We start from the raw sequence: 27546 nt of genomic DNA, 5'->3' as shown, positions 1-27546 counted from the left end.
CATCAGGCGCCCACCGTGGGACCGTGTAAAACCTGTTCCCATCCACAGCGTGAGTTCTGGGAGGTTTTTGCAGTTTTCTGTGTGGTTGTGTGCTGGTGCAACCATTCTTCGCTGTTCGTCTAGGTTTTGTTCGGTGATTTCGCACTTTCCGCCGTTCGTTTGGGTTCTTGTTCGGTGAGGTGAAGTTTTCTGCTGCTTACGCGAGATTTGTTCGGTGAGATCTGAGTTCTTTGGCTCGTTTTGGTTTTTCGTGGAAGAAGCGGTGGTTTCTGGTGGAGTTACGAGTTTTTGTGGAGGTTTTCTGTGTTCTTGAGGTTTCTTTCGAAGTTTCGCGAAGTTCTGACCGATTGATCGCTGAATCGATCGTTGGTGAAGGAGGTGTTGTTCATTGCACTCTGTGATTTGCCAAGTTTTCATGAGAAAAATGAGAAGCAACCGTTCAAGTCCAGTTGCGCCCGTTGCTGCTGAAGGCGCCAGCGCCATGACTATGGCGCAGATGGTGGAAATCATGCGTTCGTTGCAGGGGAATGTGGAAGCCTCGCGTATAGAGCAGGCGAGAATGCATGAGGACCTGGTCGCCTCTCGGGCCAGGAATGATGAGCTTAGCAAAGTGACTGAAGAGCTGCGTCAAGCTCTTCAGGAGCAGCGAGGGCGTCCAGTCGCTGAAGAGGTCGCGCCGTCAACGCCGCCTCGTGTTTTTCCTATGCCTTTCGCTCAGGCGATTACTGACACGCCTATCCCTGCGAGTGTGGTACCTGTGAAGGCTGTTTTCACCGGCGTGGAGGATCCTGAAGCTCATCTCACCACGTTCCATACGCAGATGATGCTGTCGGGAGGATCAGACGCCGTGTACTGCAAGATGTTCGTAAGCACACTCCAGGGAACGGCGCTGGAATGGTTTGTGAGCCTGCCTACAGGTCACATAACCAACTTCCAACAGTTTTCAAAGATCTTCGTTGAGCAGTACATCGTGAACAAGGCACCGCCCAGGGTGTCTTATGACTTGTTCGACATAAGGCAGTATCAGGGAGAGTCCCTCAGGGACTACCTGAATCGTTTTGGGGCGCAGATGGTCCGATCGCCGGCAAAAGATGAAGAAATGCTGGTCTACACATTTAAGAAGGGCGTGCTGCCGGGACCATTCTGCGAAGCATTGATCAGGGCTCACCCTGCCACGTTTGTTAAGGTCAGGCGACTTGCGGTGGCCCACATCGCCGATGAGAGTGAAGTCGCCGAGAAGAGGGGAAGCGTGGCTCCCGCCAGGCCACGCGCCCAGACCAGAATCCAGCCACAGAGGGTGCTGGAGACAGCGGCGGCCAGGAGAGATCAGAGGACTCGCCATCCGTATGATCCAAGGAAGAACAAGGGCAGGGGCCAAGGGCGCCCGCAACCAGCATGCCGGGAGTACAATCGCCCGCCAAAGCACAAGTTTGTCATGGGATTGGCGGACCTGATCGCCATTCCCAATATATTAGCTAGGTTGAAAGCGCCCGAGAAGGTGGGCGACAAGGTGCTGGGACCAAAGCTTGACGCCTGGTGTGAGTTTCACCAGGGCTTTGGCCACATCGTGGATTCGTGCTTGGCTTTAGGATACCAGCTCGACGATCTGGTCAAGAGCGGGTTCCTAAACGACTACTTGCTGGACAGAAGGATGGGGGGCGCGTCGAGCTCCCAACCAGCAGGTGGAGAGGCTCAGCAGCACGAGATGCCTACACACGGGGAAATCCACACCATTGCAGGGGGTTTCTCGGGTGGTGGATGCACCGCGTCACGAAGAAAGAAGTACGCGAGATCTGTGATGACGGTGGATATGTTTGAAGACCACTCGCCGGATGTGGACATTACGTTCACAAAGCAAGATCTTCGGGACGTTGTGCCTCATGACAACGACCCCATAGTCATCTCGCTGATCACAGCAGGAAGGAAGGTCCACAGGGTTCTGGTGGACCAAGGAAGCTCGGCAGACGTGATGTTCTGGCCGACTTTCACGCAGTTGGAGCTACCCGTTGACCAGCTGAGGCCCTACGGAGGGGGTTTGTATGGTTTCGCTGGTGACCAGGTGGAGGTCAGGGGTACATCGAGTTGAGGACTACGTTTACAGATGAGGCGGGTTCGAGAACAGAAAAAATCAAGTACCTTGTCGTGAACGCTCCTTCAGCATACAACATTCTGCTGGGAAGACCCACGCTCAACAGAATAGGCGCTATACCGTCGACCCGGCACATGAAGGTGAAGTTGCCGTCTATGGAGGGGGTGGTGATCACCATCAAATCCGACCAGAAAGAAGCGAAGAAGTGCTATGAGAATAGCCTGAAAAACAAAAGGTTTGTGAGTTATGTGACAACCACCCCGCCTCCTGGTGTGAAGCCCAGATCGACGGTAATAGAAGAGACCGCCGGAAGTGACGTAGTGATGGTGGACGCTGAGCTGGGGGAGGGGAACGCCGGTCTGGAGGAAGAAGAGGCGAGGAATCGCCCTGAGGAAGCAAGGGAGCTGGGAATCGCCAGGGCGGTGATCGCCAGAGAAACCAGGCCAAAACCCGTCGAGCAGTGGCTCGAGAGAGAGATCGGAGGAAAGATCTTCAAGCTGGGAAGATCTCTGGAGGTCGAGCTCCAGGACCAGATCGCCAAGGTGATAGAGCGGCATCTGGATGCGTTTGCATGGTCCGCTTCGGACATGCCCAGGATCGATCCCGACTTCTTGTGCCATCATTTGGCGATGGACAACTTGGTGAGACCAGTGCGGCAGAGGAGAAGGAAGTTCAACGAGGAGAGGAGGCAGGCGATCAGAGATGAAACACAGAAACTCCTCGCTGCAGGCCATATCAGGGAGGTACAATACCCCGATTGGCTAGCCAATGTCGTGCTGGTGAAGAAGAGTAATGGGAAATGGCGCATGTGCGTCGATTTCACTGATCTGAATAAGGCTTGCCCGAAGGACTCATATCCTTTACCAAGCATAGACGCCCTGGTGGATAATGCTGCAGGGTGTAAGTTGTTGAGTTTCCTGGATGCCTTCTCGGGGTATAACCAGATCAAGATGCATCCCATGGATGAAGAGAAGACTGCCTTCATGACTGAGAGATCGTGCTACTGCTACAAGGTGATGCCGTTTGGGCTGAAGAACGCGGGGGCCACGTACCAGAGGTTGATGGATCGGGTACTTGCACCAATGCTGGGAAGGAATGTGCAAGCGTACGTGGACGACATGGTCGTGACCTCGCCAGAGAAAAGCAAGCACGTCGCGGACTTGGAGGAGTTGTTCACGACGATCGCCAAGTTTAGGTTAAAGCTGAATCCCGAGAAGTGCATCTTTGGCGTGGAGGCAGGAAAGTTCTTGGGTTTCCTTTTAACTGAAAGAGGGATAGAGGCCAACCCTGATAAGTGTGCCGCCATCTTGGCGATGAGGAGCCGGGCCACTGTGAAGGAAGTGCAACAGCTTACAGGTCGGATGGCCGCCCTGTCTCGCTTCGTGTCAGCTAGCGGAGAGAAGGGCCATCCATATTTCCAGTGCTTGAGGAGGAATAACAAGTTTGCCTGGACGAAGGAGTGTGAGGAAGCTTTGTCAAGCTGAAGGAATATTTGGCGAGCCCGCCGGTTTTGTGCAAACCGCTGGTGGGAACCCCTCTCAGGTTGTATTTCGCTGTAACTGAGAGGGCGGTGAGTGCGGTGCTCGCCCAGGACCAAGATCAGGCTCAAAAGCCTATTTATTTTGTTAGTAAGGTGCTGCAGGGCCCCGAAACGAGGTATCAGGCCCTGGAGAAGGCTGCACTGGCTGTGGTATTTTCGGCGAGGAGGCTACGCCACTATTTCCATAGCTTCACGATACTGGTGATGACCGACTTGCCCATCCAGAAGGTCTTGAAGAAGCCCGATGTTGCGGGAAGGATGGTGAAGTGGGCAGTGGAGCTGTCGGAGTTTGATATTAAGTATGAGCCCCGAGGTCCGATTAAGGGACAGATCTTCGCAGATTTCGTGGTCGAGCTCTCGTCTGAAGCAGCACGAGTTGAGGGGGATGATTTCCGTGGGGTGCTTTCGGTGGACGGATCGTCGAACCAGCAGGGTAGCGGTGCTGGAGTCATCTTGGAGGGACCCAACGGCGTGCTGATCGAACAATCTTTGAGGTTTTCCTTCAAGGCCAGCAACAATCAAGCGGAATATGAGGCGCTGATCGTCGGGATCTTGCTGGCCAAAGAGATGGGAGCTAGGGTGCTGATGGCAAAGAGTGACTCGCTGCTAGTCACGGGGCAAGTAACAGGCGAGTTCCAGGCTAAAGATCCACAAATGGCGGCTTACCTGGAGTATGTACTTGCATCCGTCGAGCACCCTCAGACGAATGGCCAAGTAGAGTCAGCCAATCGGGTGTTGCTAAGAGGTTTGAAGAGAAGACTAGAGAAAGCCAAGAGAAGTTGGGCTGAGGAGGTACCCCGTATAGTCTGGGCGTACCACACCACTGAGCAGTCAGGAACCCATGAGACCCCTTTCAGCTTGGTCTATGGGTGCGACGCAATGATTCCAGTGGAGATCCAGGAGAGCTCGCCGAGATTCCAGAACTTCGTGGAGGAAGACTCGAATGAGGAGATAAGGTTGAACCGGGACCTACTGGATGAGGTCAGGGAAGAGGCGAGATTAAAAGCTGAGGCGGTGAAGAGAAGGATTGAACGAAGATATAACTCGAAGGTGATGCCGAGACAGTTCAGAGAAGGCGACCTGGTGATGAGGAAAGCCCACCAGTACGAGATGGAGAATAAGTTGTCGCCAAAGTGGACGGGACCATTCAGAATAACCGAGGCGCTCGGGAACGGCGCCTACCGCTTAGAGACATTGGAACGCCACGCACCTCAAGTTATATTACAGTTAAGAACTTTGTAAGTAAAGACAAACACGAAGTTATATTACAATGTCTCTGTTAAAACAGTTTGAATGGGGCACTCTTTTTCCCTAAGGAGGGTTTTTAATGAGGCCACCCAATAAAGAAGAGTTTTCAAAGTTGTTTTAGATTGCATGCTTGTTGTTTTCTGAAAGTTTTGAAGAAAGACCTTGTCACTTGTATGTGATTTAAGACAAGTTAAAGATATATTGCATGCTTTCTAAAAAGTTTCTAAGTCCCCATCGTCTTTCGGCGATTGGCGGCATCAGTTAAAGTTAAAGTCCTCATCGTCTTTCGGCGATCGGAGGCACCAGTTAAAGTTAAAGTCCTCATCGTCTTTCGGCGATCGGAGGCACCAGTTAAAAGACCTCAACGCCCTCGCGCGTTCTGAGGCGAGATAAAGACCTCCTCGCCGTCGAGCGAGTGCAGGCGAGGAAGAGCAAAAAGTCCTCAGTGTTTCTGGGGGAGAGGAGATGTAACCCCTGGGGCAATGTAGAGGCACCAGTGAAAAGTCCTCAGTGTTTCTGGGGGGGAGAAGATGTAACCCCTGGGGCAAGGTAGTGGCACCAGCAAAAAGTCCTCAGTGTTTCTGGGGAGAGGAGATGTAACCCCTGGGGCAATGTAGAGGCACGAGTTAAAGACCTTCTCGCCGTCGAGCGAGTTCAGGCGAGTTAAAGACCTTCTCGTCGATGAGCGAGTTCAGGCAAGATAAAATCCTTCTCGTCTCGAACGAGTTCAGGTATGGTGTAAAGGGTGGAAGAAGTTTGGAGGGTGGCTAAGGTAGGTTCGAAGAGAACGCCTAGCCACCCGATCTCTTGTTCTGAAGCTTAGGGAGGTAGAGAAGGATCCGAAAGGCGCCTCTACCCCCAGATAAAGGAACAATGGCCAAGTTGAGAAAGCAAGAGGAAGCTGATATTGCCAAGAGTCTTTGGCGACCAGGAGAAATTCAAGCAATGGCGAGAAAGTCAAAGACCCGTTTTGATGAAGCAGATCGGGTGAGCGGTGTCTTAAGCCATTAATTGGGTTGAAGATCGTTATTTGAAGAGCGATTTTACGCTAAGGTTCATTACCTTGAAATTACAAGTTGTTATAGTGTTATTCGAGAGTCGGCGGTTCGAAGCAGTTAAGTATACATTTGCGCTTACGAAATTACTAAGTTAATTTCTTTGAAGTAAATTACACAAGGAGAGATAAAGCAGACAGAGAAGTTATAGGAAGAAGAGCAAAAGCTTTATCATAAAGTAAACATCAGTTCAAGGTACATATATAGAAAAAAGGAAAATCTGTTACAATTATGTGTAAGGAGAAAGCATAAGAATCGTGGATGAAGGGAAGCAATCAATCTTCAGAGGGAACAACCTTCCCGTCCACCACCTTATTGTTAAGAGACACCATGGTAAGATCTAAGTCGGGGTACAAGCAGGCGAACTGTTCCCGGGCGGCCTCGAATCCAGCAGCAAGAATCTGGGCAGAGCTCAGCTCAAGTTCTTCGATCTGTTTCTTTAGCCCCTCGTTCTGCTGCTTCAGCTCTTCAGCTTGTTTCTTGAGTTCTTCAATTGTTTCCCGAGCCTGAAGAAGGTCGTCAGTAACCTTCTTGGATTCTGCCTGCACCTGGGCCAGCTCTGCAGCGATCTTCCCGTTCTCTTCGTTGGCTTCAGCGAGCTTGGCCACGGTTTCGTCTCTCTCCTTCTCCACCTTCCCCAAGAAGACCTCCCAATCGGCTGACCTTTGTTCGAGCTTCTTTACCTTGGCGGCGTCAGCTTTGATCAACGCCTCCAGGTCAGCCACTTTGACGCGATAAGGTACCAGCTTGCTCTCCAGCTCAATCTTCTCTTGAGCCAAGAGCTGCACCTTATGGCGTAGATCGGTGGCCTCCTTGCGTGCCACCCGGAGCTCGGTGCTCATGGCATCTTCTACTCGGGAGTGTTCGATTTCGGCGAGTGTTAGGTTACAAGATAACCTCTCCGCCTCGATCCTTATGCTGCGATTCTCCGCTCGGAGTGTGAAGATGTCATCTTGGAGCTTCTTGGTGGAACTCTCCATAGCTTTGGATATGATGGAGGGGAAATCCTCCGCCATCATCTTCAGTTTTGCTGAAAAGGGCTCCCACACCCTTTTGACCTCAAGAGAGAGGTTTGCTTGTGGAGGCACCGGGGGGGCTTCTTGTTGGTTCTCGCCGCCACCTTCTTGAGTTGGTTGTGGAATGAGCGCTTCTTGGCGTGGTGGCGACGTTGGGGATTTAGTGATAAGGATTGGAGAGTTGTGAGCACCTTCATCCCCGGCTGGTGCGGCGTTTGCAGTTGAAGCGTTTGAAGGAGGACCCCCTCCAGCTGATACATAAGGCGTGGAGGCGCTCGGGGGGTTCTCCATGAAGTTAGGCTCGGTGGCCTCAACCACAGGAAGTGCGGACGCTAGTGGAACCGCTTGGACGGGCGAGGTGGGAGCTGGTGGAGGAAGCAATGTTGGAGGCGGAGCGGGGGTGGAAGGTGGTGTTGATGTCGGAGGAGGAGGTGGAGCAGATGGTGAAGAAGGCGCCACCCTCTTCCTCTTGGTGACAAGGCCATCTTCAGTCTCCTCATCATCTTCTTCTTCTTCCTCGTGAACCACTTGAGGGGTTTTCCTCTTTGGTTTCCTGAGGATAAGCTTTTTGCGCTGATTGGCGGGCTGGGCCTCGGAGGAAGTTGGGCCTTTGGGTGGCGATTTGCCCTGTGCAGCGGCGATCTCCACCACTGAGTTTGGCACGGTCTGGGAACCTGACGCCAACCCGTGGGCTCGGGCGAGCGCCCTCAGTTCAACAAGTTTTCCCTGGCCCAACATACGATCTGCATAATGCCAAAATACATGGGTCAGCTCAGGAAAAAAGATAAACGCATATGTCAGTATGCAACAAAAGCAGATAAGAGATGCAGAAAATAAAACCAAAGTCTTGTGCACAACACACAAGACGCCCAGAAACAGTTAGCAGAGGTAATGTCAAGGTAATGACTTAGACGTTGAGGTGAGTTCTAACCTATGCGAACTTCGAGTTGATCTTCGAAGAACTCGTAGGAGATGAGCGTAGTGGTGAGGAAGGTAATGTTGGCGTCTGCCACGCTCTTCCAGAAGAAGCACAAATCCTTGTCCAAAGCACCCATGCTGTCAGTACTCCTTGGCCTCCTGAAGCTTCCTTTGGACTCTTTATTCCCCTTGTTTACCCAATACAAGGGGAAGCCGTCGAGCAGTGAGGCGTCCTTGTCGTTCGGGCGCACCTGGACAAACTTGCCCTTCCAGTCTTTGTAAGATTGCTGGAAGATAGAGAGGATCGACCTCCCAGCGATCCCGTTCAAACTCACCCACAGGCGATCTCCTGGGTGCTTGGCTTCGAAGAGGAAGAGAAAGACGTCCACTGACGCTGGCAAGCCCAGATGGTCGCACATGATCTGGAACGCCCGCACGAACGCCCAGCTATTGGGATGGAGCTAGGCGGCGGCGATGTCGAGCTCGGTGAGTAGCTCCCTTTCAAAGCGAGTGAAGGGAAACCTAAGTTTCACCTTCTTGAACATGGTGGTGTATACGAAGCAGAACAACCCGCCGTTTTTCCCTTTGTCGTCGGCGCACACTGGCATGTCGGGGGGGTAAGGTAGCACCATCATCTTGTCGTCATGCTCCTTGTGGAACGACAGGTGAGGCTCGTCCCCTTTCTTCAATCGAAGAACTGCCCCAGCGGAGTTTACTGAGGAGGTTTCCTTCAGCAAGGTCGGGGTGGCCCATGGGTATATTTTTTTGAAGTCTGGGGAAGGAACGGAGGCACCTCCGGCAACCGGTGGCGTAGCCTGAGCCAGGTCAGGGCGGGAGGTTGCAGGCCTCTCAGCCTGGGAAGAAGAAGCACCAGGTGCTCGTAGGGGGTTGTGTGCTTGAGATGAAGGGTTTCGTGACGAGGGAGGAGGATTTGGGGTGATCTTTGAGCGAGCCATCGTGGAAGCTGCAAAGGAAAAGGAAAAGAAAAGGTGATCAGGGTTGGCAGAGGCTGACTCGATCATGAAAGAAAGGTGAAAAACGAACGAACGAAGGTTCGTTGTAACGAAGACGAAGCCTTAAGTTACGAGAAAGGAGAAATAGAAAAAACAGCCCACAGCGTATGCATCAGACAGTTAATGGATGATGCGAATCGGTTAAAATGCAGGAAAAACCAACAGAAGAAGTAAAGGGAGTACCTTTTTATGATCGGAAGAGCGATGAAGGGAGTTGGTGATTCAGGAAGTTGAAGAACGTCGTGAGCTTTTGCAGAAGAAAGTTGAAGCGTCTGAGAAAACGAAGAAGTGATGGAACAGTGAAGTGAAATGGGTTTAAGGGTTTTTCGAATGGGTTTGGGAAGCGCAAACGGCAATTAAAGGTAACCTGATCCTGCCGGCAACTCGAACGTGGAGGAATCGCTCTGTAGCACTCTCTGCCCCGTCTACGCGACTGCGTTCTCTGCAGGGTCACCCTCAGAACCTTCTCTTGAATCTCCAGACGTGACCTACAAAATACACAGACGGTGCCTCTAGCGGCCGTTTGCACTCCGACGATCAAGTTAGTCCACAGAACCACCAAAATGAGAAAACTAGTAGTGTGTCTGAAAAACTCTTGCTCTTTGTTTTTCGTATCCCTCATCTCTCCCTGATTCCCTCTTTTATGTCTCTCTCTCTGTTTCTGGGCATAACAGAATTCTGTTATGCTTTTCTGGCATGTGTCAGAACCCTGTTATGCTTTTCAGAGACAGTGTACCTGCAGAATCAGTAGTGAGAGCGTGAGAGTCTGTGCATGTCTGCGCGTCTCTGCGCTTGGCTGCGCCTGTCTGTACCCTTAGTGGTACGGAGTGCACTTTTGTCTGGACCGCACCCCTCTCAGATGATGACACGTGGAGGCCTGCAACTCACATCTAACCACACACGTGTCACTTACTGGAAGGGCTCTAGCGCTTCTCTTTTGTGCCTAAGTTACGCCCTTGCGGAGTAACTTAGGATATTTCTCTCATCTGGGTAAATCGCATACTCTTAGGAGAACGTCAGGTGTGGCTGGTCTAGGCACACTCACCAAACGTTGCTCTCTGCGTATACAGCTTACCCTTCACGGTGCCACGCACGTGATGGGTTGAGGGAATCACCAATCATTGACTGGTTTACTAGTTCCCTCAGGACACTCTCGTGCATGATTCCCTGAGATGTGCTCATGCGAGGTCCATGTGTAACGCTCTCGCTGGGAACCTCACTCCCAGTTTAACTGCGTGTAACACGAGACCCCGATGACAATGCACCCGATGACTGATCAGTGCTTATTTGCTTCTCGCGTTCTGCCCCCAGGCGTTAGTCTGAGAACTGGTCTGTTGGTGGTCACTTGGCTGCTGACCACCGATCACCATTCTGGATGATCTGTCCCCTGACCTCTCTGCCGCCTGATCTGTCGGTGGTCACCTGATCACTGACCCCCGATCACCGCTCTTGGCGATCGTCTCCCTGACCTCTCTACCACCTGGTCCACGTGTCACCCTGCGAGCGGCCCACGTGGTCCTCTACTGCTGACGTCATCTACGACCGATGACCGATCGGATCACAAGCCCCCCAGTCTCGAGTCGAGAGCTCGTTCTCAGCGAAGAGACTAAGTGGTCGTGCCCTCAGTCCACGTGGCAAGTGGGACTGCATCACGTGCCACCTCACGTGCTGCTTCTTTAACGTTTGAACTTCCTTCCTGAATCTCGCGACACGTGGCCCCATCGACGGCCACCGTGGTGTGTCGCTAGCGCTTCTCTTATTCAAATTGGCGCGCTCCTTCACTGTTACTTCATCTTCTTCAATCGACTCTCAGACTCCCTGCGAACTCTTCCTCTGCGCACCTATCTTTCTTCAAATTTTCTGCTTCCAAACCTCTTGCGATCATCCAAAGGTATGGTTTTTCTTCTTCCTGGGTCTATTTAGATCATCTTTACCGATTGCATTTATCTTTCTTGTTATCATGCATTCATCTTCTCTATTTCCCTCGCTTGAACCCGCGCTAGGGTTTTTTCACGTTCTCGCTCTGACTTCTGCTTCTTCTTCTTCCTCTTTTCACCTGGGCATCTCTTTCTCCTTTACCCCCTCTGTTTTCACCGAAACATTCATCATTCCCTCTTCTTCCATTCATTCTGACTTTTCGTTTTTCCTCCATTTGCAGCTATCTCACGATGGCTCGCTTGAAACAAACCGCGCGCATTATTGCCCCATCTTCTGGTGCACAGCCTTCCGCGAGTGCGCCAGCTCCACCAACGCCTGTGGCTACCTCCTACCACGACAATGCCAGGGTCTACGACTGGGCCCCCCTGGTGTTGCTCGCTGAAACCTCCACCCTACTGCCCCAGGGGCACCTCACGTCCCTGCTGAGCCACAATCCCGATGAGCCTTCCTACGCCATCGACAGGGAAAATGACTTTAACATCCAAATCCGCATTCCTCCTCGAGGGATGCCCATCTGCGCGGACGATAGGGCCACCAATGGGGTGCCCTTCGTCTTCATCTACTCCGCTATCTTCAAGAGGTTGAAGCTGCGCCTCCCTTTCACCTTCTTCGAAAAGGAGCTGATGATGGAGTTGAACGTCGCGCCCTACCAACTCCATCCAAATGTCTGGGCCTTCATCCGGGCATTTCAGATCCTCTGCAATTATTTCGGGCACAACGCCTCCGTGGACGTGTTCCTCTACTTCTTCGAAGCGAAGAACCCTGGGTTCCAGGGGTTGCTGGACGGGTGCTCCTGGGCCTGTACCAGCAATCCTTCAAAGACTGGAAGGGCAGGTTCTACATGATATCTGCCACCCCACAAAGTCCAAATCTGCTCGAGGGGTACCCCCTCTACTGGGTTCCAGGGGTTGAATTCAAGAAATCCAGGGACCTCGAAGCTATGGCCCCCTACGAGCGCGAGCTATGTGGGCTATTCCTGGGGGCCAAGTACAACTCTGCTCGGCTCATCAAAGATGAGTTCGATGTGGTGGCCCTGAAAAAGTATATAGGTAGCTCTTCTTCCACCTCTTAGGATACCTGCACCTTCTCATGCATGCTTTTATATATTTTGACTTACTTGCATAACTTGGCCATCTAACTCTTCCTTTTCTCATCTATGTAGACTCAATGTCGGGGAAAGACAGGAGGCTAGCCTTGCTGGAGCTTGCCAAACATCGGGGAGCCAAGGGAACTGGCTTCTCTTCTTCTACCACTGAGCCCATCGCAGCCCCCCCTCTCTCGGTCGCGCCAGCTGAAGGCCCCGAGCAAGGGAGGAAAAGAAAGAGACTGGTGAAGGATTCTACTTCACTTGCTGCTGCTGCTGCCTCAACTGAAGAGGAAAGCTCTGGCTCTCCTCTTGTACACCGCCAGAGGAAAATGCCAGTGGTCGAGGGGGCTTCGTCTCTCCAGCCTGGGGAGATCGAGGTGGTGGAGGTAGAGGAAGGTTCACCCCCTCCTCCCTCTACTCAACCTGCCTCAGAGCCCACATGCCTTCCTTCTCCATGCCAGCAGTTGCCTCCAACTTCTCAACTGCCATCTTCCCCCCCAGCAGGCCAATCACCTGGTCCATCTGCTCATCCTGCTGGGGGTGCTTCTGCTCAACCTGGGGGTCCACCACCACCACTGCCAATCTCTACCGCCACTGCTGAATGTGGTGGGTCCAGCTCGCGCCCAAGCGCTTCTGGGGCCAGCCACGAGAACTTCAGCAGGGTCATCACCCTGGTTCGACAGCTCATAAGCAACCGGGAGCTCGTCGAATGGAATGGTGATGAGGTGGACATGCACCTGGCCAGGCAGATGGTGCTCTCTCTGGAGTTTTCCACCAAGCATCGCAAGCAAATAGCCCTGGAGAAGAGGGTGAAGGAGCTTGAGCACGACAAGGAGTCACTGCGAAGTGACTTCGAAGCTGCTCAAGGGTCTGTAGAGCTGATGCGGGGCATGGTGGAGAAAGCTAGGAGGGAGTACCTGGCGCAGGTCCAAGAGACCATCAAGACGGAGATCTTGATGGGGCAGACTGTGAGCTCTCTGGACTGCGCAGTGGTGGAGCTACGGGCCGAGACCTCCTCCCTACGCCAACTGAACACTCAGCTAGTGGGGGAGCTCGAGTCCACCAAAGAAGCGGCTGCTGCTGGAGAGAAAAAGCTTGAGGAGGTGGCGGGCAAACTTTCTGAAGCCGAGGGCCAACTAGCAGAAGCTGCCTCCTCCCTTGCTGGCCTTACCACTGAAAGAGATGCTGCGGAGGCCTCAAAGCAAAAACTGGAGGCGGAGAAGGCTGATTTGATGAACGTGGGTGCTGATGCCCTTACTGACGGATTCGAGCTAGCACTCGAGCAAATCAGATGCGTTCTCCCAGACCTGGACCTCTCGCAGTTCAGCATCTATCACGAAGTGGTAGATGGAAAGCTCATCCCTCCTGCCCCTTAATCTCTTCTCTTCCTTGTAAATTTAACTTCTGCACAATTTTTCTCAGTACTTCAAAATTTGTATAAGACTTGGTTGTGAATATAAACTTTCAATTTGTATGAGCTTCTTCTCTTGTATTTTTCTCGAGCTTCACTTTTCTTTATGCGCGCGACTAACTGTTAGCTAGCTTAGGTTCAGCGCGATCTTAAGCTTTGTCTTTCCCTTCGCACACGACTAAGTGTTAACCAGCTTAGGCCTAGCGCGATCTGCCTCCATTGTTCTTGGCCTCTACTTGGTCACGACTAGCTATTCCCTTAGCTTGGTGTTTAACAGTCCTTGTGCGCTGCTTTGCACCACTAACCAATCACTGACGACTCATCAGTGATCGTTCTTTAGTCTTTACTTAGCTTCTCTGTCGCTTTAGCGCTAAGTGCATAGAAGACTTTGACATCATTCGCTCGAGGTGGTGCCTCGTTTTGGGGAAAGAAAAGTGTTTCTCGCTAACCCCTCTTACTTTCCCTAAGGTCATCACCCTTCGGCGGGTTGAGTCGTTCATTCCCTGCCTCACTCCTGGGGTGAAGAGGGTTTCGGACTAAGAGCCTTACTGGGCCAATATTGGTGTATGCCAAGTGGGTAAAGACATTTTGTCAAAACTTTTTCTTTCCCTCCCTTGGTCTTACTAGCACCCCTGGCTTTTCAAACCTTTAACTGCTTGCGCTCACACCTGGGGTGAGGAAGACTTAGATCGGTGCCAGTACTTGCGCCTAGGGCAAGTAGGGCCTAACCAATCACCTGCACTTGCACCTGGGGCAAGGAGGATTTTAACTTTAATACTTGAGCACACTTTATATGCTGGAAATTTTTTCTTTAATTGGGTGGCCTCGTTAAAAACCCTCCTTAGGGAAAAGAGTGCCCCCTTGTCTGTTCAACTGTTTCCACCACATACAAAGCATGTATCTTTTAGCGCGAGAACGCAATTACTGTACAACTTTAACTGAAATAAAATTTTAAATGGGTGGCGTTCCACGTTCTGGGGATTGCTCCTCCCTCCAAAGTCTCTAGGCGATAGGCTCCGTTCTCCAACGTCTGCACCACTCTGTACGGGCCTGTCCACTTTGGAGACAACTTGTTCTGCATGTCATTCTGATGCGCCTTTCTCATCACCAGATCACCTTCCTGGAAGCGCCTGGGCCTCACTTTAGAGTTGTGCCTCCGCTCTACTCTTCTCTTTACGGCTTCAGCACTGACTTTGGCTTCTTCTCGCACTTCGTCCAGCAGGTCTAGATTCACCTTACGTTCTTCATTGGACTCTTCAGCAATGAAGTTCAAGAATCTGGGGGAGCTCTCCTGTATCTCCACGGGAATCATGGCGTCTGTCCCATAGACAAGGCTGAAGGGTGTCTCATGGGTGCTGAACTGTGGGGTGGTATGATAAGACCATACAATTCTGGGGACCTCCTCTACCCAGCCTCCTTTGGCCTTGTCTAGTCTTCGCTTCAACCCCCTGAGCAGTACTCGATTTGCTGACTCCACCTGCCCATTGGTTTGTGGGTGTTCCACTGAAGCGAAAACCTGCTGTATTTTTAACTCCTCACACATCTTCCTCAGCTGATGACTCGTGAACTGGGTGCCATTGTCGGAGACCAACCTCTTGGGTATTCCGAAACGGCAGACGATGTTCTTCCAGACGAAGTGCTCGACTTTCTGTGCGGTGATGTGTGCGACTGGTTCTGCCTCCACCCACTTGGTGAAGTACTCGATGGCCACGATGAGAAACTTCATCTGCCTTATCGCCAGGGGAAAAGGTCCTAGAATGTCGATCCCCCATGTGTGGAATGGCCACGGGCTATGGATGGACCTCAACTCCTCAGGGGGTGCCTTGTGCCAGTCTGCATGCAATTGACACTGTTTGCATCGTTGAGCAAACCTTATGCAGTCTTCCTTCAGCTTTGGCCAGTAGTACCCCGCGCGGAGTACTCTACTTGCCAAAGCGCGACCACCTACGTGGCTTCCGCACACCCCCTCGTGCAGCTCAGACATGAGTCTGGTGCATTGCTCGCCGTGCACACAGATCTGCACAGAGTGAGAAAATCCAAATCTAAAGAGGTTTCCATCTATTAGAGTAAACTTACTTGAACTCCTCTTTATCCTTTTTGCCTCTGCCACGTCGAGTGGGAGTACACCATCTTCTAAGTATAACTGGTATGGCGTTATCCAGGTGTCGGGTTCCTTCTCCGTGTGGACTTCCATCGACTCATCGGTCTTCGACGGTCACGCTCTCACCCTTGGTGCTTTCAACGTCTCTTGCGTCAACGACCGATGACCGATCGTTAGACGCTTCATTGATTTGCACACATGGAATACCTGGTTGTCCGACACGAATGCTCGCGGTACCTTCAAGGTCTCCTGAATGACGGTCCTCTGCTTCCCCCCTTTGCCTGAGCTGGCCAGCTTGGCAAGCAGGTCTGCTCTGGCATTTTGCTCTCTTGGCACGTGTACCAATTCGAATTCGGTGAAGGACGTCTTCAGGAGCAGTACATACTCCAGGTAGGTTGCCATCTGGGGATCTTTTGCTTGGAACTCCCCTGTAACCTGCCCGGTGACCAGCAAAGAGTCGCTTTTGGCCAGCAGATTTCTTGCTCCCATTTCTCTTGCTAACAACATTCCTGCGATCAGGGCTTCATACTCCGCCTGATTGTTGCTAGCTTTGAAGGCAAAGCGGAGGGACTGCTCTATCAGTACCCCGTTTGGGCCTTCCAGAATGACTCCAGTGCCACTCCCCTGCTGATTAGAAGAACCATCCACCGATAATACCCATCGGAAATCTAATCCTTCTGCAGGTGTCGCGATCGACGACAACTCGACTACAAAGTCCGCGAACACCTGCCCCTTCATCGATCCTCGGGGCTCGTACTGAATGTCAAACTCTGACAACTCCACCGCCCACTTGACCATCCTGCCTGCTACATCAGGTTTCTTCAGCACATTTTGGATAGGCAGATCAGTCATCACCACCACTGTGAAGCTGTGGAAGTAATGCCTGAGTCTTCTGGCTGAAAACACCACCGCCAGGGCAGCCTTCTCGAGGGCCTGGTACCTTGTTTCAGGGCCTTGCAACACCTTACTCACGAAGTAAACAGGCCTCTGGGTCTGGTCTTGCTCTAGCACCAGGACTGAGCTGACTGCTCTCTCCGTCACAGCGAAATATAGACGAAGGGGGATGCCTACCTGAGGTTTTCGCAAGACTGGTGGGCTCGCCAGATACTCCTTCAGCTTGATGAAGGCCTCCTCGCACTCCTGTGTCCAAAGGAATCTGCTGTTGCGTTTGAGACACTGGAAGTATGGATGACCTTTCTCCCCTCCAGCGGACATAAACCGGGACAAGGCTGCCAAGCGACCGGTGAGCTGCTGCACTTCTTTTTCCGTCGTTGGGCTCCTCATTGCCACGATTGCTGCACACTTCTCTGGGTTAGCTTCGATTCCCCGCTCTGTTAAAAGGAAACCCAAGAACTTCCCAGCCTCCACACCAAAAATACACTTCTCGGGGTTGAGCTTCAGCCTGTACTTGGCAATGGTGGTGAATAGTTCCTCCAGATCAGCTGCATGATGCTTCTTCTCTCGGGACGTAACCACCATGTCATCCACATATGCATGTACGTTCCTTCCCAGCATGGGTGAGAGTACCCTATCCATGAGTCGCTGGTAGGTGGCCCCCGCGTTCTTTAACCCGAATGGCATGACCTTGTAGCAATAGCAAGACCGTTCCATCATAAACGCGGTCTTGCACTCATCCATGGGGTGCATCCTTATCTGGTTATACCCTGAGAAAGCATCCAAAAAGCTGAGTAGCTTTCCCCCCGATGCGCTATCAACTAGGGCATCTATACTGGGTAAAGGGTAAGAATCCTTGGGGCACGCCTTGTTGAGGTCAGTGAAGTCCACGCACATTCTCCACTTGCCGCTTGCCTTCTGAACCAGTACCACATTCGCTAGCCACTCGGGGTACTGGATTTCTCTGATGTGCCCTGCGGCAAGGAGCTTCTGCGCTTCGTCGTGGATCACCTTCCTCTTCTCCTCGTTGAATTTCCTTCGCCTTTGTCGCACAGGTCGAACCTTGGGATCCATCGACAAACGATGGCAAAGGAAATCGGGGTCGATCCCTAGCATGTCGGATGCTGACCATGCGAAGGCACCCATGTGCTTTTCGATCACACCAACGATCAGCTTTCGCTCTTCTTCAACGAGGGATCCCCCTAACTTGAACTTTTTCCCCCCGATGTCCGCTTCGACCCATCCTTCAGCTGGGTGGGGCTTTCTTTCGCTGGCGATGACCGCTCTCGCGATCCCTGACTCGCGAGGAGCGATCGCGCCTTCCTCTTCTTCTTCAACTTGGGCTACCTGGAAGCCCCCCACCGCAGTGTTCACCATCCTCTGAGCGCCCTGTGTCTCCCTAACCACCGATCGCTCTTCGCGCACGCCTGGTGGTGGTTTCGTGGTGACATGACATACACTTCTCTTCTGCTTCAAGCTGTTCTCATAACAGTGTCTTGCCTCAGCCTGATCCGACTTGATGGTTATCACGGTTCCCTCCATCGACGGCAGTTTCAACTTCATGTGCCTCGTTGATGGTATTGCGCCCAACCTATTGAGTGTTGGCCTACCCAACAAAATGTTGTACGCAGAAGGGGCGTTCACCACCAGGTACTTTATCTTTTCAGTGCGGGCTGTCGTTCCGTCAGTGAACGTTGTCCTCAGCTCAATGTATCCCCGCACCTCTACCTGATCTCCTGCAAAACCATAGAGACACCCGGTATACGGCCTCAGCTGATCAGGGGACAACTGTAACTTGTTGAATGTTGGCCAGAACATGACGTCTGCCGAGCTTCCTTGATCTACGAGTACTCTGTGCACTCGTCTTCCCGCTGCGATGAGGGAAATGACCACAGGGTCGTTGTCGTGCGGGACAACGTCCCGTAGATCAGCTTTCCTGAAGATAATGTCTACTTCAGGGTAATGACTCTCATTTACCGCATCTACCGCCATCACCGATCGAGCGTATCTCCTTCTCTGTGACGCTGTGCATCCCCCACCAGAGAAGCCTCCCGCGATTGTTTGCACTTCCCCATGTACAGGGACTTCATGCTGCTGTTCTCCGATCTGGGACCCCGATGCGCGATCACCCTACAGCTCACGCAGGTAATCTGCTAGGAACCCAGACTTCACCAACTCTGCCAGTTGATGACCCAACGCCAAACAGGAGTGAAGTGTGTGGCCAAAGGCCTGGTGAAACTCACACCACTCATTCTTCTTTCTACCAAGTACCTTATCAGTCTTCTCTGGTACGCGTAGTCTTGCTGCTACAGCAGGAAGGGGGATGAGATCCGCCAATCCCACCATGAAATTGTATCTTGGGGGTGCGTTATTCTCCCTCGCACGCCCCCTGCTCTGCTCTTTGCCTGGCACATAGGGACAAGGTTTTTCCCGCACCTTTTTCCCCTCCTTAGCCTCATGCACCCTTGCTTGCTGTGGTTTTCCTTAACCTCCACGCGGTCTTGGTGGTGCAGCACTTCCCCTCTTCTCAGAAACCTCTGTTTCTGCCACTATGTGTGCCACTGCACGTCGTCGGATCTCTGCAAAGGTGCTGGGATGACTCCTGATGAGAGACTCGCTGAAAGGGCCAGGCAGCACTCCCTTCTTAAACGCGTGCACCAGCATGTCTTCATCTTTGCTGGGCAGTCTAACCACTTGTGCTCCAAAGCGGTTGAGGTAGTCTTTCAGCTACTCACCTTGGTACTGACGCACGTCGAACAAATCGTATGACACCACTGCTGGTGCTTTGTTGACGATATATTGCTCAATGAAGAGCTTTGAAAACTGAGAGAAAGACGTGATATGTCCTTCTGGTAAACTCACGAACCACTCCATGGCGATTCCGCTCAGTGTGCTCATGAACATTTTGCAGTATACAGCGTCTGAGCCCCAGACAACATCATCTGGGTGTGGAACGCCGTCAGATGCGCCTCCGGGTCTTCTACCCCCTTGAACGACGCCTTCACCCCCACCAGATTGGGAGGCACCATGGTTCTCATGATTTCGGGGGAGAATGGCATGGGGAACGCTCTTGGGGGTGACGGCTGCCTAGACATCCTTTCGTCAACCACGTGTTCTCTCTGCGCCTGCAACGTCCTCCTCAACTCTTCATTGACGCGATTCAGCTCGTCGTTCCTACTTTGCGACGCGGCCAACTCCGTCTGCATCCTTTCTTGTTCAGCTTTTGACGGTGCGGCGTTATCCTGCAGCGTGCGCACCATCTCCAGGACCTGCGCCATTGTCACAGCTCCTTCGTCAGCAGATGGCGCCGATGATGGTTGTCTGTTTCTTGGCATCTTTTCCTATCAAAGAAGTTGGTAAAACTCTGGTAAGCTTCAAAACTGTGGTGTATATGGGACCACGATTCACTCGGGCCCCACGGTGGGCGCCAAATGATCCTGCCGGCAACTCGAACGTGGAGGAATCGCTCTGTAGCACTCTCTGCCCCGTCTACGCGACTGCGTTCTCTGCAGGGTCACCCTCAGAACCTTCTCTTGAATCTCCAAACGTGACCTGCAAAATACACAGACGGCGCCTCTAGCGGCCGTTTGCACTCCGACGATCAAGTTAGTCCACAGAACCACCAAAATGAGAAAACTAGTAGTGTGTCAGAAAAACTCTTGCTCTCTGTTTTTCGTATCCCTCATCTCTCCCTGATTCCCTCTTTTATGTCTCTCTCTCTCTGTTTCTGGGCATAACAGAATTCTGTTATGCTTTTCTGGCATGTGTCAGAACCCTGTTATGCTTTTCAGAGACAGTGTACCTGCAGAATCAGTAGTGAGAGCGTGAGAGTCTGTGCATGTCTGCGCGTCTCTGCGCTTGGCTGCGCCTGTCTGTACCCTTAGTGGTACGGAGTGCACTTTTGTCTGGACCGCACCCCTCTCAGATGATGACACGTGGAGGCCTGGAACTCACATCTAACCACACACGTGTCACTTACTGGAAGGGCTCTAGCGCTTCTCTTTTGTGCCTAAGTTACGCCCTTGCGGAGTAACTTAGGATATTTCTCTCATCTGGGTAAATCGCATACTCTTAGGAGAACGTCAGGTGTGGCTGGTCTAGGCACACTCACCAAACGTTGCTCTCTGCGTATACAGCTTACCCTTCACGGTGCCACGCACGTGATGGGTTGAGGGAATCACCAATCACTGACTGGTTTACTAGTTCCCTCAGGCCACTCTCGTACATGATTCCCTGAGATGTGCTCATGCGAGGTCCATGCGTAACGCTCTCGCTGGGAACCTCAGTCCCAGTTTAACTGCGTGTAACACGAGACCCCGATGACAATGCACCCGATGACTGATCAGTGCTTATTTGCTTCTCGCGTTCTGCCCCCAGGCGTTAGTCTGAGAACTGGTCTGTTGGTGGCCACTTGGCTGCTGACCACCGATCACCATTCTGGATGATCTGTCCCCTGACCTCTCTGCCGCCTGATCTGTCGGTGGTCACCTGGTCACTACCCCCGATCACCGCTCTTGGCGATCGTCTCCCTGACCTCTCTGCCACCTGGTCCACGTGTCACCCTGCGAGCGGCCCACGTGGTCCTCTACTACTGACGTCATCTACGACCGATGACCGTTCGGATCATAACCGTTGATGAAGCCACGTGTCGAGCGTTTGGAGGAGTGTTTGGTGGAGCGTCAGGAAAGCAGAAAGTACAACCGCTTGGAATTCTGCGCCAGCGCCACGTAGATCGGTATTGACGTGATTCCTTTAGTCTTTTCGCTGGACAAGTCTTCGCTTAAGACTGGGGGGCTTGTGTACCGCCCTGGTAGTCGGTAGTGATGACGTGGCATCAAGCTACTGCATAGGCGTGTTGATGGGACACCTGGCTGGCAGAAGGGAAGGAAGTCGGGGGGCTCGTGTAGTCGCCAGTTATTAAGTTGGCGTGCTCCGATCTCCAGCACACCAGAACCGGCGGTCACCGGGTTAAAGATGAAGTCGCCAGATGTGAACCCAGGCGACCAAGTGATTAGAGATCGCCGAAACAAGGACATCGCCGGAGATGAAGGCAGATAGACATTTCCCAGCTGGCCAGAGGATGAGGTCGGGGGACAGCTTGCTTGAGCATACACGGTGAAACAGGTGGTGCAGATCATGAAGGCGGCCGACGAGACCACAGGGAAGGTGTGTACGAAGGCACCCTAACTCGCCAATCCAGTAGAGATCATGCTCCAAGGCAACTATGCACTGAGTAGTATCATGCATAAGTAACTTAGCCAAAAGAGAGTCAGAAGCAGCGCCCAAGTCAAGGAGGCTCCAGATGATGGCACGTGTACAGCTGGATGCGAGCCACGTGTCCAGATGTGTAACTGCCAGGAGAGAGAAAGTGTCAAGGTATATAAGGGTTTCCCAACGAACTTCTGAGGTATGCACGTTCAGATTGTCTTCTTTACGCTTGCGAGTTCTTGAGTATACTGAGAGAGAACTGGTTCACGGTTCCTTGAGAGTTTTTGAGTGTTACTCCTAGTAATTGGTGGTTCCGTCACTGACTTGGGCGTTGGAGTGCGATCGGCCGCAGCGGCACCGTTTCGTCTTTTGCAGGTTCTTGAGGTGGATCGCGGTGAAGGACGGAGGCAAGCGCGGCGCATACGTCGATCCAAGTTTGACGAGGCAAAGCTCCATCGTTTTGGTCAACAGGCAGGATCATTTCTTATGTGTAAGAAATTATATGTATTTCAGTTCAGATGTATAAGACATAAATTCTTTGTAATCATAATATTTTTCTCATGAACGTAAATATGGACGACCTGTTGAGCCAAATGAATTATTCCTCGTCACTCACACAAACAAGAAGGGTGATTGGGTAGATGGTCGCTCCCGATAGACTTATGTAAGTAATTATTTTGTTTTAAATTTAATACTTCATTAAATTTTTAAATGTAAATTACTAACATTTGCTATTTCCTTTACTCTTAGGAAACCTATCACGAGTGGTTGAGAATGATGCGATCAAGGAGTTCAGAAGGATCAACTCCTGGTATCTCTCCCATTGATGCAAAAATAAAGCTTCAATGTTGGAAAGATGTTGTTGGAGGGAAGAGTAGAGGTAGAGTTTATGACACTAGGGATTGGGCTGCTAACTTCTGCCATAGTGCCTCATCCCTCACTCAAACCTCTGTATTAGCTTCTAGTATTGATCATGATAATTAACTAGCTGAGAATGCACAACTTAAACAACAAATCTTAGAAGCAAATGCAAAAACTGACATGGCTGATAAGAGGAGTGCATAGTTAGAGGATACAATGAGGTTGATGCAACAATAATTAGCAATGATGATGGAAAAATATGTTGCAGACACTTCTATGCCGAAAACTTTGATGATCACCATGTTCCTTGATTACCACTTCTATTATAAGTTAAATTACTTGCTCATTCTGTTTTATATTCTATATTAGTAAATATATTTTTATTTCATTTTAATTATTATATTTTTTTACAGGTACTTTCCATTGTTTTCATTGCTCACTCAGTCTTATGCTTTGGAAAACATCATATGTATTAGATTGATGACTTTTTTTAACTATGTAATATTGACATAATATTCGTACTTCTTACAGTTAGTACATTCATTTGACAAAAGTACTTCTTACATCCAGAGTGATTGGATGATTGAAAACAGTGATTGATGATTGAAAATGCATAATATTTGATATTTGTAAACTTGTAAATGGTGGATGGTAAATTTGTAAATGACTGAATAGGTGATGTTTAAATTTGGATGAAATTTGGATAGGTTATTCTAGATGTGATAATAGAATTATGCAGGTTATTATGAATGTGAGAATGAGATTCTAAATAGGACCATCAACTCTTTTTTTTTATGTTATGCATCAGAGCGAGGGCTAATCCTTCACCAAGTCCACTTTTACCATAGCTAGGATTTAACTCTCTCTAAGTCATAATGAGCTAGTTGGGACTTGGCCCATGCATGTTCATAATGGGTTACGATTTAGCAACGGTCTAACCCTCTCTAGGTTAGACTAAGTGAGGGCTTGTCCCTCTCTATTTTAGGAGGAAGCTTACTCTTAGCGGCGAAGAAAATGACTCTAACCTTACTCTAACAGTGAGGGTTAGGTTGTCTCTACTAGTTTCAAACTAGATGGGGTTAAGCCTACACCAGTAGCTGCAACCCCTCGCACAAAGATTACCGTCTAACCTTTTATATTCCCTTGGCCAGCCTAATTTATGCCCACACTAAAAGACATTTAGCATCCAAAATCCCACATTTGAGTCCGTATTTGGCGGATGCTATATGTACTGTTTCTTGTAGTGTTCTTTTCTCTCCTTCGTATTTCTCTCCAATGTTGAGAGGCACCTTCAACCATCCATCCACCCATTTTCACCCTCCCTCACCATTGTCCATTTCCTGATCCAAATAGGGGGTGCACCCTCACTTCTGCCTACAACAACAGTGCACCCCCTGATCCAAACACACAGTTAAAGACTCAACATCGGAAAAATATTCTTTTCCATTTGAAAAGTTTGAAAAATTATATTTATTTATCTCCTTGCATCTACATTATCAATGTACCTTTTAAAACATTTCTTCCTTCCATGAGTAAGTTCCATATATCTTGATTTGGGACAAGTCTTTATGAATATTCATTTAGTCATTCATGACTATAATAACCACAACATTAAAAAATATAAATAAATAAATATAATATTATAAATTAATTTAACAATATAATGTATTACCTTAGATTTGAAGAATAAACTAGACAATGAAGAGATGTGTTTCTTTTAGTTCAACAATCTATTAATATTGATTTCACTACATTAAAAAATGATGAATGGTCAATTTTGTCTTTCTTTCTTGTTGGTATATGACTTTTCTCACATTTTCAACCATTAAATTTCATATTTTTATACTAAGTAAGAGTAGCCATATCCATATTTATTTTCCTATGAACATCATAAATTAGGATAGCGAAAACAAGTGTGTAATCAACTTTCATCCATTCCAATCATCGGCCAACAAAGTTTCTTTCACAATTTGTCCACTATCTCCATTATATTCTTTGTAAGAAGACCATTCATCACTTATAACCATCTCCTACGGTCATTTTTTTCAAACTTTTAAACCTTTTTTAGCATGACTGTGGTAGGAGCAAATCTTATTGGAGCAACAAAAAACAACTTGAATGAGTTGAAGTTATTGAACATTAACCTCTTATAGTTCCTCACAATGAAGTTTTTTTATAAAAATTAGTAGTACCTTCTCTTTTTCTTTTCTTTATTTCTTCTACAATACAAGCTACAAAAAATGTTTTTTTTTCTGCAACACAATATAGAACACACACTCTTTCTTTTACAATGAACATTGATCGAAAACTTTTTTTTCTTTCTCTTTCTTTCTTCTTCCTCTCTTTTTGTAATTTATAACTGTATGTTTATGATGGAGATCAAGAAGAAGAAGAAAATGAGGTTGAAGTTGAAGATACTCAAAGAAATATTAGCTCATCATCCTTTTTACCTCAAAGGATTACAAGGAGCAAAACTAAAGAGTTAGGAAGTAGACTTCAAATGTTTTCTTTTTTTGTAGTTTCTTTGATAGTGGATGAGGGTAGTTGTGCCAATGTGGCTAGTACAATAGTAGTAGATAAACTTGGTTTGTCTACTATCTCTCATACAAAGCCCTACAAGTTACAATGGTTAAGTGAGGTGAGCGAGATCATTGTTAACAAACAAGTCCTCATAAATTTCTCTATTGGTAAATACAAAGATGAGGTCTTGTGTGATGTTGTGCCAATGGAAGCTACACATGTTCTTTTGGGGAGGCCATGGCAATTTGATAGAAAAGTTTTTCATGATGGCTTTACCAATAAACTTTCTTTTGACTTCCATGGACACAAGGTCATATTAAAATCTCTCTCTCCAAGAGATGTCCATGAGGACCAAATTATTATGAAGAAAAAGAGGGAGAGTGAAAATACAAAAAGTTCTAAGAAGGCCATTCTTATCTCTAGCCATGAGGTCAACAAGGTAATAGTTTCTCACAATCCTATCTTTTTAGCTATTCCTAGACCTCTTGAGTTAGAAAAACTTGAGGGTAGTCCACATTGTTTGGATAATTTGGTAGAGGAATTTCATGATGTGTTTCAAGATCCTTCTAAAGGACTTCCACCTTTAAGAGGGATTGAACACCAAATTGATTTAATTCCGGGATCTTCTTTACCAAATCATCTCGCATATAGGACCAACCCAAGTGAAACTAAAGAAATTCGCCAATAAGTAGAAGAGTTAATTGCCAAAGGGTGGGTTCAAGATAGTATGAGCCCTTGTGCCATGCCTATCATACTTGTACCTAAAAAGAATGGGTCATGGAGGATGTGTTCCAATTGTAGGGCCATAAACAACATTAAATCAAATATAGGCATCCCATCCCTAGGCTTGATGATTTGTTGGATGAATTGCATGGTTCACAAATTTTTACCAAAATTGATCTTAAAAGTGGGTATAATCAAATTCGTATTAAACCGGGAGATGAATGGAAAATCGCTTTTAAGACCAACTTTGGCTTGTATGAGTAGTTAGTTATGCCTTTTGGTTTAACTAATGCACCAAGCACATTCATGCGTCTCATGCATCACGTTTTAAGACCATTCATTGGCAAGTTTGTGGTTGTTTATTTTGATGATATCCTCATTTATAGCTTGTCTTTGGTTGACCATAAGATGCATGTTAGACAAGTATTAGAAACCCTTAGGAAAAAACATTTGTATGCTAACCTTGCTAAATGTATGTTTGCACTTGATCATATAGAATTCCTAGGGTTTGTAAGTGTTAAAGGGGTGCATGTAGATCAATCAAAGGTTGTAGCAATTCAAAATTGGCCAACACCCACCAATGTGAATGATGTACGAAGCTTTCATGGTCTTGCTTCTTTTTATAGAAGGTTTGTGAAAGACTTTGGTACAATTGTCTCACCTCTCAATGATATAGTAAAAAAGGATGTGGTTTTTAAATGGGGAGAAGAGCAACAAAAGGCTTTTGATATTTTAAAAGAAAAATTAACTAATGCTTCCATTTTAGCCCTTCCTAATTTTACTAAAACATTTGAGATAGAATGTGATGCTTCGAATATAGGCATTGGGGTTGTTCTCCTTCAAGAGGGCCACCCCATAGCTTATTTTAGTGAGAAATTGAAAGGTAGTCATCTCAATTATTCCACTTATGATAAAGAATTATAAGCACTTGTTAGAGCTTTGTATACTTGGCAACATTATCTTTTTCCTAAAGAATTTGTGATTCATAGTGATCATGAATCTCTTAAATATTTGAAAAGCCAAAACAAGCTCAATAAGAGGCATGCTAAGTGGGTGGAATTCCTTGAGCAATTTCCTTATGTGATCAAGCATAAGCAAGGCAAAATTAATCTTTTAGGTTCCCAATATCTTGGGTTTGATCACATCAAGGAACTTTATCATGATAACCTTGATTTTTCTCTTATCTATCAAGAGTGTGCTAAGGGTGGACACAAAGATTTTTTTTATACAAGATGACTTTCTTTTTAAAGGTAAAAGACTTTGTGTGCCCCAAAGCTCTATTAGACAATTTCTTGTTAGAGAAGCACATGAGGGTGGATTAATGGGACATTTTGGGGTAGCCAAGACTTTAGATGTTTTACATGAGCATTTCTTTTGGCCTCATATGCAAAAATCTGTTCATAATTTGTGTGATAAATGTATTGCATGTTGTAAGGCTAAATCTAGAGTGCAACCCCATGGTTTATATACCCCTCTTCCTATCCCTACAATACCTTGGGTTGATATTTCTATGGATTTCATCTTAGGACTACCCAAGACATCAAAGGGTAAGGATTCCATCTTTGTGGTAGTGGATCGTTTTTCAAAAATGGCACATTTTATTCCTTGCCACAAAGTGGATGATGCATGTCATATTGCAAATCTCTTATTCAAGGAAGTTGTTCATTTACATGGACTTCCTAGAAGTATAGTATCCGATAGGGATTCCAAGTTCTTGAGTCACTTTTGGAAGACCTTGTGGGGGAAACTTGGCACTAAACTTTTATTTTCTACTACTTGTCACCCCCAAACCGATGGTCAAACTGAAGTGGTAAATCGAACTTTGGGAAAAATGTTGCGATGCTTTATTTCCAGGAATCCAAGGGTTTGGGAGAATTTACTACCACATGTTGAGTTTGCTTATAATCGAGTAGTAAATTCTACC

General features: G+C 48.7%; 1 protein-coding gene across 1 annotated transcript; it reads left to right on the top strand.

Moving 5' to 3' along the window:
• The first annotated feature begins 11984 nt into the window (after nucleotides 1-11984).
• Nucleotides 11985-22502, top strand: LOC137815881 (interactor of constitutive active ROPs 4-like). The gene is made up of 3 exons (XM_068618991.1): nucleotides 11985-12510; nucleotides 12700-13142; nucleotides 22269-22502. Exons 1-3 carry the CDS (start codon nucleotides 11985-11987, stop codon nucleotides 22500-22502), a joined length of 1203 nt encoding a protein of 400 aa, XP_068475092.1.
• Nucleotides 22503-27546: the final 5044 nt, after the last annotated feature.

Source organism: Phaseolus vulgaris, chromosome 10 (assembly GCF_000499845.2).
Source record: "Phaseolus vulgaris cultivar G19833 chromosome 10, P. vulgaris v2.0, whole genome shotgun sequence".
NCBI classification, from domain to species: domain Eukaryota; kingdom Viridiplantae; phylum Streptophyta; class Magnoliopsida; order Fabales; family Fabaceae; genus Phaseolus; species Phaseolus vulgaris.
The sequence above is the reverse complement of the archived record's forward strand: the minus strand, read 5'-3'. Positions and strand labels throughout refer to the sequence as shown.